We start from the raw sequence: 19495 nt of genomic DNA, 5'->3' as shown, positions 1-19495 counted from the left end.
CGATTAACCTGCAAACAAGTTCAACAGGGAACGGGGTAGTTCCCCAGTGAACCCTCCGACGAGCAAGTTAGGAAGAGAAGTAGAGTATAGAGGAGAGATTAGAGATAGAAAAGCTTAACATTCTTCTTGTCTTCAATGTTTGCTTATATCCTTTGGTAATCATTTCGCTGTCCCTTCCGACCTGCCCTCCTCGCCGAAAGTCTATGCTGTAGCTTACCTTGTTCAGGGTAAGGAGGTCATGTTCCGACGGAGAGGTGTTGTCGTACTAAATGCTGTGATGGGCTGCCTTAATGGTGATGTGCAGTGGCAATAACTTTGCAGATCTTTGTCTGCTGATGTGGCTCGTCCTTTGCCTGCCATATGTCTGAATGTCATTGGCTCTTTGTGCCATGCCGAATTCCAGTTGTTCTGGACTCCACCAACTGGGTTATGTACTGGGCTCCAAGTGATGCGCTTGGGTTGTTTATAGTGGGCTATGGCCTCTATGGGCTTAGCCGCGTCAGTAGTCTCCCATTCCCGAGTGCAGCTTTAGTCCAACGAAGGGAATACAAATGAAAGGAATGAGGATGCCAGGGAATGGTGGGGTGGGGGTCGACCGACAGGGGTGACCGAGGGCGTGGGCCGACTGTGAGGTGGACCGACCGTGAAGGGTGACTGAATGGGAGGGCCGACCACGAGGATGGTCGACCGCGGGGAGGACCGACCGCGAGATGGACCGACCGCGAAGGGTGACCGAGTGGGAGGGCCGACCACGAGGGGGGGCCGACCGTGGGAGTTGGCCGAGTGGGAGGGGTGCAGGGCTCAAGAGGCGGCGTATCACGTAGTGATTTGAAGTGGAAAAGACGGGATAAGGGGAGGAGACAGTGAATCGTGGTCGTACACGTGGCAACATCTCGTGGGAGGAGATTAGGTGTTGGAGCAGAAATGAAACGGCGGGTCATTATGGGTGTTTGAAAAGACAGTTTTAGCGGATGATTTGAAAAGTTTTCAAACTGGCGAAAATTAATTGGGATCCTTGGAATACGGGCAAATCGTGGGTTTTTGGCATCATTCGATTCACCTACTTGTTTACAAAGAACCAAGACATTCCAAGTGTTACTTCATTTGTTGCTCACGATACACCTCTGCAGCACTTCTTCAATTTCCTTGCTCCTACATCGGAAGCGATTCGCAGACATACCCTAGAGATGGCCCAAGAAGAAGCTGTGAATGTCAGGGTAGATCCACTAGGTGATGATGATGCAGTGGAGTTAGCGCAGCAATATAGGATGGAGAGGGTGGGGGAGTCGGTCGCACGATCCCACAGTTCCACCATGATAGCAGCTGCAAAGCCAATCAGCCAGGCAGAACCAGACCACTGGCATACAAAGGCAGATAAATCAACGGTTACTGCAGCGGATTTGGAGGCTGTTCGCGAAAAATATCAGGTGCCTACTGAAATAGAGTTATCGTTGCCGATGTTGACGGAGAGGCCATCCAATGCCAGGCCAGGGCAGTTTGCCCTTTATGAGGAGGCATTGAAAGGAGAACTAAGGCTGCCCCTGCCGCAGGTCGTAGTAGATGTCCTAAATCGTTTGGAGGTGGCGCCAGGCCAACTAATGCCTAATGCGTAGAAGATCTTATTGTCCTGTGCAAGTGCCTGGCCGAAGGCGAACGAAGGGGCGGCCATGACAGTGGACAAATTCTTCGCATGTTACAAGGCCTCCGGGAAGCAAGAGACTTGGGTCACTCTGCAGGTAGCGGCAGGGAAAGGGCTGGTGGCGGGGCTGACGTCGTCGATTAAGGGGTAGAGACCACGGTGGTTCTATGTGTCTGCCAGTGGAGGGGTTGGAGTGCGCACCATTTGGAAGGTGCCCACCAAGTCGATGGAGCCAAAGCTGGGAGCAGCAGCAGAGGAGAGGGTGAAGAGGGTAAAGGAATGGAAAGGAAAAGGAATGGGCCAGATGAGACGAGCTCGTACAGCTGTCTGCGTTGTTTGAGGCAGGTTTAGGTCCACAGCCGAGCGGGGGGGATCTTGACCGAGCGGAGTTGGAGGCAAGGAGGAAGGCTCAGGAGGCGGAGGATCGGACCATTCTTGCAAAGGCCCAAAAATTCAAAGAGTCTCAGGCAGACCGACCGGCAAAACCGATTACCAGAGAGAGGATTCGACCTCGCCCCAAACCCTTGGGGGAGAAAGATTTAGGTGAATTTGTGCCACGACCGCCACCAATGGACCCTTTGAAGGAGAGGTCTTTGAAGGAGATAGAGGTGTTAGGCGTGGTGAAGAAGAAGAAGAGAGTGATGCGGAGTGAAGAAGAGTCTGCCCAGAAGAGAAGGAGGGAAGTGAGGGCAGAAGAGGCCAGTCTGACCAAGGAGATAGAGGGTGGGAAAGTGAAGGAGACCCCAGGAAGGGTAATTGTCCCAGAAGCGGTGGACATTGCCTCAGAGGTCAGGGAAGTCGTGCCAATGGTGCCGGCGATCGGCGTAAAGGTTGCGAAGGTCGCCCCTGAGTCAAGGAGGGGAGAACAGCCCCAGAATGGGCCTGCACCCCAAGGAGGGGGAGTTAGTCTGACTACAGCGATCTATCACGCTCGTGCGGTGGCTGGGCAGCTGGAGGGAGAAGAAGGCCCAGCCAGGGCAGGGGCAGACTGCCTGGTGGGGATTGTAGAAGAGGCAGCCCTCCGTTCAGCATCCAGATTCAACGAGGCTGAACTGCTGAGGGGGTTATGCTCCGCTCAAATGGAGGCAGCCTTGCGCAGTCGCAGTCGAACGACATGAAGAGGCAATGAGCAGTAACAAAGAGCTGGTCAGGCAGAAAGATGAGGCAAATGTGAAGATTGGCGACCTGAAGAAGGAACTGGAGGGCGAACGTGCCAAGGCAATGGAGGAGAGGGGGAGACTTCAGAAGGAGTTGGCAGTAGAGAGAGCCAAGGCGACAGCGAAAAAGGCGAGCCTCGAGAAGGAGTTGGAGGAGGAGAGGGCTAAGGCTGCGTCTGAAAGGGCGGCCCTGCAGAGGGAGCTGGACGAAGAGAGGGCGAAGGCAGCCTCTGAAAGGGCAGCTTACCCCGATCTGTGCGTCGCAGCAGTGGAGCAGTTCAAAGGGTCTGCTGAATTTCAGATGGCAGTTGATGCCGCGGTCGCCAGTAGCTTGGCTAGACACTAGGGGGGCGGGCCCATCGACGACGACCGCTGGAGGCAGAACTGAAGCAGAAGTTATTGAGAGTTTCCAGCGGTCAGACTTGTACAAACACGAAATGGCTGAGTTCTGGGACAGTGGCTGGAAGATGTTCAAACGTAGAGCTGAAGAACTGTTCCCAGACTTAGACCTCAGTAGTGTAACAGTTGGTAAGGATGATGTGGCCCAAACCCCCCTGGATGAGAGTATCGAAGAAGAAGACCTCATCTCTAGTGAGGAGGAGTAACTGGAGAAGAAGAAGGAGAAGACTTTGCACAGACATTGTTTTTGTTTTGTTTTGTTTGTTTCCCTTTTTTTTTTTTTTTTTTTTTTTTGAATTATTGTAATAAACTTATGTACAAAGTTGTGAATAAATAAAATTTCAGTTATGTTTTGCATTTGACTGTGTTTACTTGTGCGTCTGAAATGGATGAAAGCTTGTGATAAAAACTTGTGATAAACTTGTGATAACAACCGAATTTAGGAATTCCTCAAGACGGAGTGAGATTGAAATTGTAATAGAAACTGGGTGCAGAGTAAAGTTAAGGACTCCTAAATGCAGAGTGAAATTTAAAATGTAATAAAGACTCAATGCAGAGTAAAGTTAGGAACTCCTCAATGCAGAGTGAAATTTAAAATGTAAAGCTATGATTCATTGACGTCGTAAGGAACCCAGTCTGAACCTGAAATTGTGGCACTCGATCCGGCTGAGACTTGTTATGCTTAGGCTGGCTGAGGCTTGGTCTGGCCGAGTGCTTCATGCTCAGTCTGGCTGAGGCTTTATGATGCTCAGTCTGGCTGAGGCTTTTTGATGCTTAGTCTAGCTGAGGCTTTTTGATGCTCAGTCTGGTTGAGACTTTTTAGTGCTTAGTCTGGCTGAGGCTTTAGAATGCTCAGTTTAGCTGAGGATTTTTGGTGCTCAGTCTGGCTGAGGCTTTATGATGCTCGGTCTGGCTGAGGCTTTATGATGCTCAGTCTGGCTGAGGCTTTTCGTGAGTACTGCAATAAAAACGTCATGGAGACACCATACAGATAACTGAAATATATAATGGATGACAAGGGGAGTGTAACCCAGTTAATTGAAAAGTTACATTGCGTAAGGAGATATCAAAAATGTGTAAATTTGCCGAAAAGAAAATACAATAACTGAGCGATACAAAAGTAGGAGCTTATTGAAAGTAACGTTTCAGGTGTTCGGCGTTCCATGGGTGGGGGAGGTCTCGACCTTCCATGTCCTGAAGTCGGTAGGTGCCCAGACGTGGTCGGGCTTTCACAACATAAGGTCCCTCCCATTTGGTTGCCAGTTTACCCTCAGCCGGATTTTTGGTGGCAAAAGTTGCTTCTCTGAAGACAAGGTCCCCTACAGCGAACTCCCTTGGTCGGACTTTCCGGTTATAGTGTGTTCTCATTTTCTGTTGGTATGAGGCCAGTCTGACAGCGGTGGTCTCTCTGAGTTCTTCGATTAGGTCCAGGTCTGCCCGACAGAGCTCTTCCGTTTGTGCTGGATCCAGATGTAAAACCCTGGGAGTAGGCAGACTGACTTCTACTGGGATAATCGCCTCAGCACCGTATGTTAAGCGGAAAGGGGTTTCCCCAGTGGGAGTCCGAGCTGTAGTTCGATAAGCACATAGTACATTCGATAGTTCCTCAGCCCAAAGTCCCTTAGCAGCCTCGAGCTTAGTTTTGATGATCTTCAGGAGATAACGGTTGGTGACCTCGACTTGGCCATTGGCCTGAGGATGACCGGGGGAAGAGAAACATGGTTGAATCTGTAGGTCGGCACAGAACTTCCTGTACTTGGCGTTGTCAAATTGTTTACCGTTGTCGGAGACGATGGCCTGAGGGATGCCAAATCTGCAAACGATCGACTGCTAGATAAACTTGGTTGTGTTTCGCTCGGTAATGGTGGCAAGGGGTTCTGCTTCTACCCACTTGGTGAAGTAATCAATGACGACGATCGCGAACTTGGTCTGACCTCGGCCGGTGGGAAGTGGACCGACCAAGTCAATTCCCCATTTGGCGAACGGATAAGAGCTGCAAAGTGTGATCAACTCTGTAGGAGGAGCATGGGGGATGTTGGCAAAACGTTGACACTTAACACATTTGAGTACGAAATCAGTCGCATCTTGATTGAGAGTTGGCTAGAAATAATCGGTACGGAGTATTTTGTAGGCCAGAGACCTGCCTCCCGAATGATTACCACAAATTCCCTCATGGATTTCCTGTATTACATAGGTTGCTTGAGCCGAATTGAGGCATCGCAGGTATGGGCGTGAAAAATCACGTTTGTACAAGACGCCACTGACCAGGATGTAATTGGACGACCGGGCCCTGACTTTGGCGGCCTGCTGTTGGTCATCTAGGAGTTCCCCCGTTGTCAAAAATAGGAAGATGTCGGAGGCCCAAGGGATGGGTTCGCTTTGGAGGAACTGCACTTCTTGTAAGTCGGGTGAGATGGCCAGGTGGGCTAGGTATTCGAGGTGGACACCGTGGCTGAGGTCGGACTGGTCTGCAGAGGCCAACTGAGCCATCTCATCTGCCTTAGAGTTTTGTGCCCGAGGTATGTGCTTGATGTGGAAGGTATTGAAGAGGTGAACAAGGGGGAGGGCCATATCCCTGTAAGCCCGCATTGTGTCCTCCTTGGCATGAAATTCCTCCGTAATCTGGTCGACGATGAGCTGGGAGTCGCTGAACACCCGGATGTGGCTGACTCCGATGTCCTTAGCGAGGCGGAGCCCTGCTATTAATGCCTCATACTCGGCCTCATTGTTACTGGCATTAAACAAGAAACGGAGAGCACATTTGAAATAGCCGCCCTCAGGGGCGGTGAGAATGAGGCCAGCCTCGCTACCTTCCCTGCGGGATGATTCGTCCACGTTGAGAGTCCATGAATGCGGGTCTTCTGGCTCGGTAAGGGTTGGTGGCGGTGGGGGCGTAGCGGTTGGGGTAGGATTAGTGAATTCTAGGATGAAATCCGCGACAGCCTGTCCCTTAATTGCTGTTCGAGGCCGGTAAGAGATGTCGAACTGACTGAGTTCCACTGACCATTGCATGAGTCTGCCGGAAAGTTCTGGTTGTTGCATGACCTTTTTCAAGAGTTGGTCGGTGAGAACTACTATGGAATGGGCCTGGAAGTAGGGACAGAGTCGTCTGGAGGCGGTGACCAAGGCCAAGGATAATTTTTCTAACAGCGGGTAATTCTGCTCTGCTCCCCTGAGAGCCCGACTGATGTAGTAGACCGGCCGTTGGACAGAGTCGTCTTCCCTGATAAAAGCTGCACTGACTGCGGTGCTTGAGACGGCTAAATAGAGGAAGAGGGGCTCGCCCGTAATTGCTTATGAAATGAGGGGTGGATTGGCCATGCACTGCTTCAACTGCTGAAAAGCCTCTTCAGATTCAGGTGTCCATTCAAAAGTTTGCCGAAGAACTTTGAAGAACGGTAGGCACTTATCTGTTGCGCGGGAAATGAAACGGTTAAGGGCTGCAACTCGACGAGTGAGCCTTTGAACCTCCTTGACCGTCCTGGGTGACTGCATCTCAATCAAGGCCTTGATCTTTTTAGGGTTAGCTTCAATGCCCCGCTGACTAATCATAAAGCCCAGAAACTTCCCAGACCCTACGCCGAAAGCGCACTTCTCTGGATTGAGCTTCATTTGGTACTTGCGTAGGGTGGCGAAAGGCTCCCGCAGGTCGGTCAGATGATCAGTGGAGAGTTTGCTCTTGACTAGCATGTCGTCGACATATACTTCCATATTCCGACCTATCTGGTGATGGAAAACGGCATTGACCAACCGTTGGTAGGTGGCCCCAACGTTCTTCAATCCGAATGGCATTACTCGGCAGTGGTAGGTACCTCGGTCGGTAATGAATGATGTATGTTCCCGATCGGACGGGTGCATCAGGATTTGGTTGTAACCAGAGAAAGCATCTATGAAGCTGAGCATTTGATGATCGGCCGTGGCGTCAACCAGCAGATCTATGCGAGGAAGAGGATAGCTGTCTTTGGGGCAAGCTCGATTCAGGTCAGAGTAATCGACACAGAGTCACCATTTGCCATTGTTCTTGCAGACTAGGACCACGTTTGATAACCATTTAAGGTAGTCGACGTTTTTGATGAATTGGGCCTCAAGGAGCTTGTCGACCTCGGTGGCTATAAGAGTATTGCGCTCCGGATGAAAGATGCACTGCTTCTGGCGGTAAGGTCGGAAATGAGGTTCAATACTGAGGCGATGAGTTGTGAAAGAAGGGTCAATGCCTGGCATATCTGAATGAGTCCAGGCGAATACATCATTGTGCTCGGTCAGAAGGGCTGTAAGGTCGGCCTTAGCTTGGGGGGATAGTTGGCTGCCGATCTTGGCAGTTTTCATTGGGTTGGTGGGATCGATAGGAATCTCAATGAACTCCTCCACTGGTTCGCCTCTAACCAGCTCGTCCTCATCTCGGGCGTCAAGTCCTTCAATGATCATGGCCTCCTTCAGCTTGACTTCCTTGAGTGAGGCGATATAACATTCCCTGGCTATGGTCTGCTTTCCCCGAACTGTCCCAACGCCCTGGTCGGTAGGGAACTTTATGGCGAGGTGGTAGGTTGAAGTGATGGCTTGGAAAGCGTTGAGGGCAGTGTGACCAAGGATGATGTTGTAGGCAGAGGGACAGTCGACCACAAGGAAAGTGAGCAACTTGGTAGTCTGCCGTGGGTATTCGCCGATGGTGATAGGGAGATCGATGGAGCCGATGGAGGTCACCCGGTCACCGGTGAAACCGACCAAAGGGGTTTGGAGGGGAGACAGACTTTCCTCTCCAATTTTGAGCTGGCGGAAGCAGCTAAAGAATATGATGTCTGAAGAACTGCCGTTGTTGATGAGAACCCGTCTGACCTTATAGTTGGAGAGGAGGCCAGAAATGACGAGAGGGTCATCATGAGGATAACGGATGCCAGTACAGTCGGCGTCCGTGAAGGCAATGGGCTCTGTCCACTGCTTTGGCTGTTTGGAGGGTCGGTCTATCGTAGCAACTGCTTTGTCTGAGCCTTACCTTATCTTTCTGAGTTCTGCCCTCTGAGCCGAGCAGGATGGTCCCCCACAAGTAAGGCCACCTGAAAATGACTCGAATTTCACCAACTAGTGGAGGGGGATTGCTTGGCGGCCGAGGCTGTTGTGGAGGGCGATCATGGCCTTGGTTAGGTTGGGCTGGCTGCCGGGGTGGGGTGTGCTAGCAGTTGTTTCTGAGGGGCTCGGTTCTTTGCCTTTGCTGTGGGCGGGTGTCCGTGAACCGGCTAAGACACCCTTGACGTATTAGGGTCTCGACCTTATCTTTGAGGTTGTTGCAGTCATCAGTGTTGTGGTCGTGGTCCTGGTAGAAACGACAATATTTGGACTGGTCTTTTCGATTGGAAGGGGTCCGTGAAGGTAGAGGCCATTTGAGGGGGGTAGTCCTGTTGGATCTGGTGGAGGACTTGTTCCATAGGAGAGTTAAGGGGCGTGTACTGCTCGAACTGACCGGGCGGTCGGGCGGGTGTCGACCGGTCAGTGCGAGGAGGTCGGTCGGTATAATGGGGTGTTTGGCTGTTATACTGGGTGTTTCTAGGTTCTGAGTCTTTTTTCTTTTCTCTGGGAGTCGGGTTTTTAGATATGGGATCCTGTCGAGCGGCTAGTGAATCTTCGGCATTCATGTATTTCTGGGCTTTGGAGAGTAGGGTTGTCATGGAGGTCAGGGGGTTTTTGGAGAGGGAGAAGAGGAAATCGGACGATCGTAGCCCGACCATGAAAGCCGTGAGGATGACCTTCTCGTCGTTCTCCGCTACTTGCAGGGCTTTGGTGTTGAAGCGGGTAACGAAGCTGCGCAGCGACTCCCCCTCGGTCTGATGGATGTTGAGGAGTTGGGTTGCAGGGCGGCGTTGGCGCTGGGCTCCAATGAAATGGCTGAGGAAGGAGTTGCTGAGATACTAGAAAGTGGAGACAGAGTCTGCTGGTAACTGGCTGAACCACAGTCGAGCTGACCCCTTCAGTGTCACGGGAAAAGCCCGACACATGATCTCGTCAGGGAAGACATGGAGGATCATGAGGGTACGGTAGGTGTCCAGATGATCGACTGGGTCCGTCGTACCGTCAAAAGAGTCAATGGTAGGCATTTTGAACTTTGCGGACAGAGGTTTGTCTCGGATGGAGGCAACAAATGGTGAGCTTGTCGTGGTAGAGGGTTTATGCTGAATGTTCTGCATGACCCCTTGAAGCTGGAGCTTCATTGCTCGGAGTTCAGCATCCCAGAGGGGAATGTGGTCACCATGGTTAGTCAATGGGGGCTGGACACTGCTGGCTTCCCCTTCAGGGGCGGGTGCCACGACCGAAGGGTGTGAGGGGGGAGGTGGTAGATTTATATACGGGGGAGGAGGTTGCGAACCTTCCAAGTTGGGTGGATAGGGTTGCGGAACAGTATGGCTCGGGGCTCTTTCTTGGTTAGGTGGAATATCTGGAGATAGTGGAGGAGACATCGGAAGGTTTCTTTGGAGTAAAGCATTTATCAGGGCCTGGTTTTGTTCGGCCATGCGGTTAATGCTGTTGGAAAGCTCAACGATATACTGTGGTGGGTTGTTTGGATTGAGAGGGTCGATTTGATGGTTGGCAACATTATGGCGAGAGGCCATGGATCTAGTCGTGACCATACACTTGGATGGGTAGGAGGAAAAGGTTGTTAGGACAGGGTCTCTGGCGACAATGAGCACAACTGACGTCCGGATAAGAACCACTTCCCACAGACGGCGCCAACTGATGATACAGTTTGTCCCAGTGAATGGATCGGACTGGTCCAAGCTCCTCAAGCCTGGGTCCAAATGATCAAGCTCACCGGATAACCTGCAAACAAGTTCAACGGGGAACGAGGTAGTCCTCCAGTGAACCCTCCGACGAGCAAGTTAGGAAGAGAAGTAGAGTATAGAGGAGAGATTAGAGATAGAAAAGCTTAACCTTCTTCTTGTCTTCAACGTTTGCTTCTATCCTTTGGTAATCATTTCGCTGTCCCTTCCGACCTGCCCTCCTCGCCGAAAGTCTATGCTGTAGCTTACCTTGTTCAGGGTAAGGGGATCCTGTTCCGACGGAGAGGTGTTGTCGTAATAAATGCTGTGATGGGCTGCCTTAATGGTGATGTGCAGTGGCAATAACTTTGCAGATCTTTGTCTGCTGATGTGGCTCGTCCTTTGCCTGCCATATGTCTGAATGTCATTGGCTCTTTGTGCCATGCCGGATTCCAGTTGTTCTGGACTCCACCAGCTGGATTATGTACTGGGCTCCAAGTGATGGGCTTGAGTTGTTTATAATGGGCTATGGCCTCTATGGGCTTAGCCACGTCATATAACATTATTCTTGTTCATATGAATTTAAGTTCACTGATTGGATTCACTATTATTAGTTTAATAATAAGATAAATTACAAATACACCCCCTAACGCTTACTTAAAATATAGATTATTCCCTGTAATTTGAAAAATTACAAATATTCCCTCATTAGAATTTTTTATTTAATAGAATTAACTAAAAAAATGAAATTCATAATTTCTCTCCTATAAAATAATAAAATTATTTAAATTATTAATTGAAACATATTTTTAATATCATTAAAAACTGTTAATTAACTTGATAATTTATTAATAAAATAGATGATTTGTTATGAAATTAAAAATCTCAAGGGGTGTAATATAATTTTCAAAACCACATAAGCGATTCGTATTTTAATCAAATCTAAGGACATGTATTTATATTTTACCCCTAATAGTAACAATAATAATTTTTAGTACAAAATCTCTAACAAGCAAATTGATTTCGTTGATGCTATCTTTTTCCCTTTCTTTGGTAGATCAAAATCACGAAATAACATATCTTGCTAGATAAATATAAATAAATAAATTATATAACTCCTTATCTATTCCTCGCACTTTTTACAAAAATAATTGATAACTCTAATAAAGAAACTATAATGAATTCTAATGGAATGAGTCTCATTATAATGTGATATTTTAATCTTTTTTATTATTAAATTTCTTGACACATTATTAGAGCTCTATTAGAGCTCCAAAATTAAGAAAATGTATCATTGCTCGACTTTTTATAATAGAGGATAATTTCAAGAAAGAAAATGTTATTTAATGTTTAATGGGAAATGATTACTTTTGATATACATATATATTAAAATGTGTATAAAATTATATAAAAGTTTATGAAGATTTGTAAAATATATATTAAAATTTTAATTTCTTTTAAGATCATTATTCTTAACGAACACTATTGAGTAAAGAGTTCTTGAGCAAAACCTTTTTTAAATACTATAATCATATAATTTTGGACAAAATTTTGTATATATATTCTAATTGATTTATTTTTAATGAATTATAATTTTCAATTTAAGCAACTTCCTTTTTAATTGAGTGCAAAACAAGGCCCAAAGCAAAACCGTGAGTTTGGAAATCAAAAAAGAAACAAATCTGCAGAGCAACCAATAAACATGGCTTTCATATTCCAGGCCTAATGAATGGGCTGCGCGAAATGTGAAGTGGCTAGTCTCATGTTTCCCACATTTGTGTTCTATCACTCTCGAACCATTGATCACTGATGTAATTAGGTGGAGCAGCCTGGACCACAATTAAAATAAAATAATCCACATTCAAAAACAAGAAACACGTGAATGAGGTGGCCATACTGATAGGCATAAGTCAGCAACATATTAGACCAACAAAACAATAATAATAATAATAAATAATTTATTTTTTAAAAAATTTAGGGATACAAATTCCTATAATTTTAAATTATTTTAAAATTTTTAATATAATATAGGATATTTTTCAAATTTTGTGGATGTGGCCGCCCCCACTGAATGGTAAAACGTTAGGCTGCTCTCCTTCTTGTACCTATTTATGAGTATTAAAAGTCGCCCGTAGATCCATCATTGCCGGACTGAATGCTAAAACGTTAGGCTGCTCTCCTTCTTGTACCTATTTATGAGTATAAAAAGTTAGGCTGCTCCTTGATTGGTAATCTTCATTTGAAATATACAAACACAATTATAATATTCACACATCATAATACAGTTGATAATTACCTATATCAATTAAATAAAATTATTTGATTACGGTGAAGAAATCATGTATCTTTGCAAGTCACATCGGAGACAGATTGAGCAGATCCAGACTAGGTCCCAGCAGCAACATGAATTTGGAATTTCTTTTCAAATTGCATGAATTAAACTTGGTGTAATCCCAACTCTAATCAATTATCATGTAGGTAGCATGAGACAGAGACTGAGACGGAATCTTAATCAAAAGCATCATTTCTTCCTTCACGGTTCACGTGTTAAGGATGTTTGTAACAAAGTATGGCTAGATAACAACTTGCATTGGCAAAAAATGTTGCATAGTATTCACTTCAACAGTAAGTTTGTCTCAATGGTACCCAAAATAAGAGCATATGTTATTGCTAATAAACACCCTTCATGCAGAATGAGATGCTTCAAGGTTAGACATCAATGTTCACCTCAATAATATGGGTTATATGCATCAGATTTGCATCTGAAGCCAAATGTGCAAATTTGAGAGCAGTTTCCTTAACTCGCTCCATTAAGATTGCAGCTTATATTCCATCATGCCTGGTTGTGTAGAGATGACCTAATCAAAAATTTGGCAATTTTCTCACTCACCAGTAATCTTTACAAGAGCATATGCCATCAACAAAATGGTGAAACCTATTGCAATCTCTAACAACAATAACCCGGCCAAAATTCCTAGAAATCATCTTTATAGCAACATGACAATCATCACATATCCTAAGGTTTTTCACTATATATATAGGTGAACCTGCACTTGTCTTTAAAATGGCAAAAGCAACAGCCAATTTTTCACTATGAAGTGAGAGTGCTAGCTCCTTTTCTTCCTCATCCAAGTCAAGTAATACCTCCTTTGTGTTTCCCACATAACCCTCCATCTTCAACCTCTTCATAATCTCTTCAAGCATCATATATATTTCTCTCGTCTCTGGACGAGACTCGTCTCCCACCAAAAACTCATGAATGACACCCCCCACCTCAACCATGCTACAACCAGGAACTTTCCTAATCCCCTGTGCCTCCATTATATCCCTAACGTGCCTTACATCCTTCCACCTACCAGTCTTTGCATAAATGTTCGACAAAAGCACATAAGCTCCGCTATTCGTGGGTTCCAACTCAATTAATTTCTTGATTGCAACTTCACATGTTCCAATGTCCCCGTGCATTCTAGATCCACTCAAAATAGCTCCCCATACAAGAACATCAGGTTCCATTGGCATAGATTTTATAGTATTCCATGCCTCCTCTATTAGGCCAGCTCTTCCATAAAGGTCAACCATGCAACCATAGTGTTGAATCAAAGGCATAATGCCAAATTCTACACTCATCCTCCTAAAATACGATTCCCCTTCACTCACTAAACCCGCATGTACACAAGCACAGAGAACACCCAAAAATGTAACAGCATTAGGTCTCACCCCATGCTTTGTCATCTTTGAAAATAAATCAAGACATTCTTGACTCTGCCCATGCATAGCCAAACCAGAGATCATTGCACTCCAAGCCATTACATTCTTGTTAGGACCTAAACTATTGAACACCCATCTTGCTCTTTCAATGCTCCCACATTTGGCATACATGTCTATTAAAGAAGTCCCTAAAACAACATCAACTTCCATCCCACATTTGTCAATATAAGCATGGACCCATTTCCCATGCTCAAGTGCACCTAACTGTCCACAAGCCGAAAGCACAACCGACATGGTGAATTCATTGGGCCTAACATCCCTGGTTTCCAACTCCTGCATCTCCCTAAACAACACAAGCGCTTCTGTACATTCACCACACCTCACGTACCCATCTATCATACAACTCCAAGAGATTACATTTCGTTCAGGCATTTCATCAAACAACTTCCGCGCAATTTCGACCAAACCCATTTTCACATTCGCATTGATAATCGAATTCCAGGAGGGTAAATCGGGTTGGACAATCTCGTCAAACACATGTTGGGCAAAACCCAAATTGCCACAAGCAGAGTACATGGTGATGAGAGATGTTTGGACGAATGGGTCACAATCGAGGCCAAAGCAAAGAATTTGAGCATGAATGTTTTGTCCAGAGGGAAGGTGAGGTGGAGAACAGAAGGATTGGAGAAGGAAAGGGAAAGTGTGGAAATCAGGGTCGACGCCATGGAAGCGCATGCGGTGAAATATGGTGATTGGGGCATCGATGGGGCTTGTGGATCGAGTCTTGCCTTGGACGTGAGCTCGAATGAGGGTGTTCCAGATGAAGGATTCGAGAGTCGGATGCGAAAGGTGAAGACTTGGGTGCGTTAAGGATATAAGTTTGGTCAATCCTCGCATTGTTGATTCTGAAATTGGGAAGATAAATTAAGCCATTTCACTATGAATTGGATCTTCCTCGATCTCCAGTGGGTGAGCCAGGTAGTAAGAAGAACCCATCAAACCCTGCAATGGCAGGGACGAAGCAAAGAAAGGAGATGAGAGCATCTTACGACGCTGCTACCTTCCTAAATTATTATAAACCGCATGTTTTACTTTTTATAAAATATAAATTGAATTTGAATTTGAAGGGACGTCGTAAAAGAGTAATGTAATTTAAATAAGTCAGTGTAATTTAAATAAAATAATAATTTTTTAAATAAAATAATAATTTTTTTTAGAAGATATGTCAAACTTAGCCAAACAATTTTTTAAAATTTACGTCTAGGAGAATGTATTGTCTGTCAAATATTGTCTGTCAAATACTTGACTCGCAGGCTTGACTGGCTCTATGAACTTACCTAAAAACAAGGAAAGGTAATAGAAAGACTAAAGAAAGAAAGAGAGATAGATTGTGGGCTGTTTTGGAAAGCTGTTAAAAACTTATTTTTTTAATTTTTTCTTAATTTATTTTATCTTCTTATAAATAAAAAATATAAAACATAATGTGATTTAAAATTGATAAAAAATTAAATCATCTTTCTTTCTTTGAATGCTCTCCTGTAACATATTACTTGAAGGCTTACTTGTTTTATTCTCCTGTTATGCTTTCTTTCTTTTCAGTCCGCTGTGGCTCCTAATCTTGAGCTCACTTTCTTTCTTTTTAGGCTTCGTTTGGGAAGTGGGTTGGCTTTTTGACTTTTTAACTTTTTTGGCTATTTTAGCCTGGGCTAAAAAGCTTGGTTTGGGAAGGACTTTTTGACTTTTTGACTTTTTTGACTTTTTTTGTGAGAGAAAAGTGTAATGATTATGGGTTGGATGTGATGTTTTGTTTGTTATGGCTAAAATAGCCTATTTTGTCTTTTGTGGCTAAAATAGCTAAAAAAGCCCAAGAACCAACTTGCCAAACAGAGGCTTAGTCTGCTTTGGCTTTTAATCTTGAGCCCGCTGTGTTCTTGATCCTCAGGCTTGACTTCTTCTTGGAGTCCGTGCCTTGCGATACTTTAGGCTAAAAAGTCTATTTTCTTTTTTGTGACAATTTTAGCCTCAAACCCACTTCTCAAACAATGCCAATGTAATACTGTCAATGGGAGATTGATCAAACTGATCTATGTGCTCCATGGGTCTACTGGCCTTCATCTCCTTGATATATGCCTACAAAGAGGTCCAATGGAGAGGTACCAAGGTTGGAGTGGTTTCTCCTCGTAGACACTCCGATGATTAAGTTAGACAGGAAGTGATCGGGAGAGAATGAATAGAGAGAGATAAGAGAGTGTTACTTGTTGTCTTTAACGTTCTTTACAAGCTTTGTAACAAGCCCGCGGGGGACCTCGCTACAGCTCGGACTCGACTTTCGCAGTCACGGTTCTAAGTCTGAACCAAAGAGTCCAAATCTGGCAAATTGTTTTGAGAATCAGATTTTTTGAAAAAGTAGTGCCAAACATGGACTGCTTTGCCAGATACAGAGTCGCCACCTAAATATTTTATTTTGGGAAATTTAGGAAACCCTGACTCGGTGCCGAAAGGCCACGTGTCCGTCATCACCAAAGTTGCCTCGGCTCGGGAACTTGGGTACGATTGGGGAAGGTCACTTCGTGAGCACCCCCGCTCGCCCGGTCATAGACCGGCCTCTACTAACCATGATATCAATTTTTGAAAACAATGTATGTTCTTATTCCGGTTATTAGCCTAGGTTACTATGTGATGCTCGCAGCATATAAATATAGACTGGGTCGTCCGAATTGGAACAAAACATTTCATGCTTGTTTATTTGAAAATGGTTTGATGGTGCTACCCGCAGGTAGGCTAAGACACGGATTTGCCACCCTCAGGTGGGCTTTTGGAAAAGATGGTTTTGCCACTATCTAGTGGGCTTAAAACAAACATTTGATGAATTGTCCCAATTTAAGTAACCCAACCTTCACCCACAGGCATTCAGGCAGTTATATCACATGAGCACATAGCCTCATGGTAAGCATGCTATTCATGGCATTCACTCACACGCATGCAAGGATGCTAAAGCATAGAACTTACCGAGTACTCCAAGCCAAAACAAAAACTGTATTAGAAATCATGCATGACCCTAAGTATACAGAAATGCCTAATGCAACACATGCAAAATGCAACTATGGCAGGCTCGGCTATTCTAAGATGGCATATGAAATGCTACAACTAACATGTATTCAACTTGGAATTGAAAATACAATGCAGTTAGTATGATGCGCCGAGCCCGGTGCATGCAATACAGATGAATGATGCAAACATGCTATCATATTGTATGCTAATTTAAATATGCCCTAATCTAACCATCAAAAGCGGGTAAATAAAAGGGAGAAAGACGTGGGGTTGGAAGACATACAACACACTCACGCACACTTATTACAATTGTGCCCTCACTCGGAGGGTCCGAATAAATAATACAGTCCAAATATTACAGTCCCCAAAATAAAAGAATATTACAGTCCAAAATATTACAGTCCGAATATGAGAATATTACAGAATCCTAATTAATTAATGAATTAACTAAGAAAGCAAATAAAACTGGCGTGCAAGCCAGGGACTGCCTTGCTTCTAGTGAATGATGCATGTCCGGATTATCTTGCGCGGAAATCCCCCGGAATGCCCCAATTAGCCTCTGTTTACACCTGTTCTTGAAATGCGTGCCAAGCCCCGAAAGGTTGCTGATTCTTCGTTTTGCTGCCACAGAGAGCAGGAAAGGGGCATGGCAATGTATTTTCACAGATATATGCATGCCTCGATCCTCGTGCCACCAATCACGCATATCGATGCATGATGGCAGAGGAGTCGAATTGTGCAACTCAATATAGGATGAATGCACGTATAAACATAACAAAACCTAACTCCATCATGGGTAATCCGGAGTGTCGGCGACTGGGGAATTGAGACACATTCCGTCACTCGGAGTACGAAATGTACCTCGTTTCCCGTGCCCGGACTAACTCCTATTCCGGACACGATGCAATATGCATGATATGCATGAAATGCAACTAAGATACAATCCTAACATACTCAATGCTATGAAAATGAGATGCCCCGAAATGCGTGCACACGGGTACGCAAACCGAGGCGATGATATGTGTCTCGAAATGCGTGCACGTGGGCACGCAAACCGAGGCGATGATATGTGTCTCGAAATGCGCGCACACGGGTACGCAAACCGAGGCGATGATATGTGTCTCGAAATGCGTGCACGCGGGCACGCAAACCGAGGCGATGATATGTGTCTCGAAATGCGTGCACGCGGGCACGCAAACCGAGGCGATGATATGTGTCTCGAGATGCGTGCACGCGGGCACGTAAACCGAGACGATGATATGTGAAAATGACAAATGGACTTATACCAACATGAGTGAGCCTCAGCCACACTCACATAGGATGCCGGTGAATAAAAATGGGGTGCCTCGAAATGCGTGCACACGGGCACGCAAACCGAGGCAATGGCAGAATGCGATGCAATGACATAGAAATGACAAATGGGCTTATACCAACATGAGTGAGCCTCAGCCACACTCACATAGGATGCCGGTGAATGAAAAAAGGGGTGCCTCGAAATGCGTGCACACGGGCACGCAAACCGAGGCAATGACAGAATGCGATGCAATGACATAGAAATGACAAATGGGCTTATACCAACATGAGTGAGCCTCAGCCACACTCACATAGGATGCCGGTGAATGAAAAATGGAGTGCCTCGAAATGCGTGCACACGGGCACGCAAACCGAGGCGATGCAAAAATATGATGAAATGACATGGAAATGACAAATGGGCTTATACCAATCATGAGTGAGCCTCAGCCACACTCACATAGGATGCCGTCGGATAAAAAAGAAGTGCCTCGAAATACGTGCACACGGACACGCAAACCGAGGCAATGATGAAATGCGATGAGATGACATGGAAATGACAAATGGGCTTATACCAACATGAGTGAGCCTCAGCCACACTCACATCGGATGCCGTCGGATAAAAAAGAAGTGCCTCGAAATGCGTGCACACGGGCACGCAAACCGAGGCAATGATGAAATGCAATGAAATGGCATGGAAATGACAAATGGGCTTATACCAACATGAGTGAGCCTCAGCCACACTCACATCGGATGCCGTCGGATAAAAAAGAAGTGCCTCGAAATGCGTGCACACGGGCACGTAAACCGAGGCAATGATGAAATGCAATGAAATGGCATGGAAATGACAAATGGGCTTATACCAACATGAGTGAGCCTCAGCCACACTCACATCGGATGCCGTCGGATAAAAAAGAAGTGCCTCGAAATGCGTGCACACGGGCACGCAAACCGAGGCAATGATGAAATGCAATGAAATGGCATAGAAATGACAAATGGGCTTATACCAACATGAGTGAGCCTCAGCCACACTCACATCGGATGCCGTTGGATAAAAATGGAGTGCCTCGAAATGCGTGCACACGGGCATGCAAACCGAGGCAATGATGAAATGCAATGAAATATGACAAAAATGATATGCAAGCATGCTAATGGAATTTCAGCAACAAAATACGGGGGAAAACAGTCCCGAAATGAAGCGAAATGACATGAAATGCAAGGAAATGCCCCGAAATGCAACATAAGGCACCCGAAATGGTCTATAGCTATGCCAAACATGCACAATATGGACATGCAATGCAAAGACAGAAGCTAGACAGTCCCAAAAGATGCACTTTCACAGTTATGAACATGGCCAAACAGCAAGTATAGGTAAGGGAAAAATAGCATGCAAGAATAGGGGCCAAAAGAGGGGTAATGAAGCAAGTGGTATAAGCAAGACTCAAACTGAAAAATTTCCTTCTACAACACTGAAGATGGACCAAAAATATGAACATTCACAGTAT

At 45.6% G+C, this 19495-nt stretch overlaps 1 protein-coding gene across 1 annotated transcript; it reads right to left on the bottom strand.

Moving 5' to 3' along the window:
* Positions 1-11818: 11818 nt before the first annotated feature.
* On the bottom strand, positions 11819-14716 carry LOC114283519 (Pentatricopeptide repeat (PPR) superfamily protein). The gene is made up of 2 exons (XM_028226373.2): positions 12238-14716; positions 11819-12130 (listed from the first exon to the last, which is right to left on the bottom strand). The coding sequence occupies exon 1, from the start codon at positions 14544-14546 to the stop codon at positions 12828-12830; it is 1719 nt and encodes a 572-aa protein (XP_028082174.2). The 5' UTR covers positions 14547-14716; the 3' UTR covers positions 11819-12130; positions 12238-12827.
* Between the last annotated feature and the right edge of the window lie 4779 nt (positions 14717-19495).

This window comes from Camellia sinensis, chromosome 14 (assembly GCF_055761805.1).
Source record: "Camellia sinensis isolate YWXY chromosome 14, ASM5576180v1, whole genome shotgun sequence".
Classification (NCBI taxonomy): Eukaryota; Viridiplantae; Streptophyta; class Magnoliopsida; order Ericales; family Theaceae; genus Camellia; species Camellia sinensis.
This window is presented reverse-complemented; position numbering and strand designations above follow the sequence as displayed.

Bases quoted from the DNA above. Each gene is read 5' to 3' on its own strand.
- LOC114283519 (XM_028226373.2), bottom strand. From the start codon at position 14,546: ATGCGAGGATTGACCAAACTTATATCCTTAACGCACCCAAGTCTTCAC.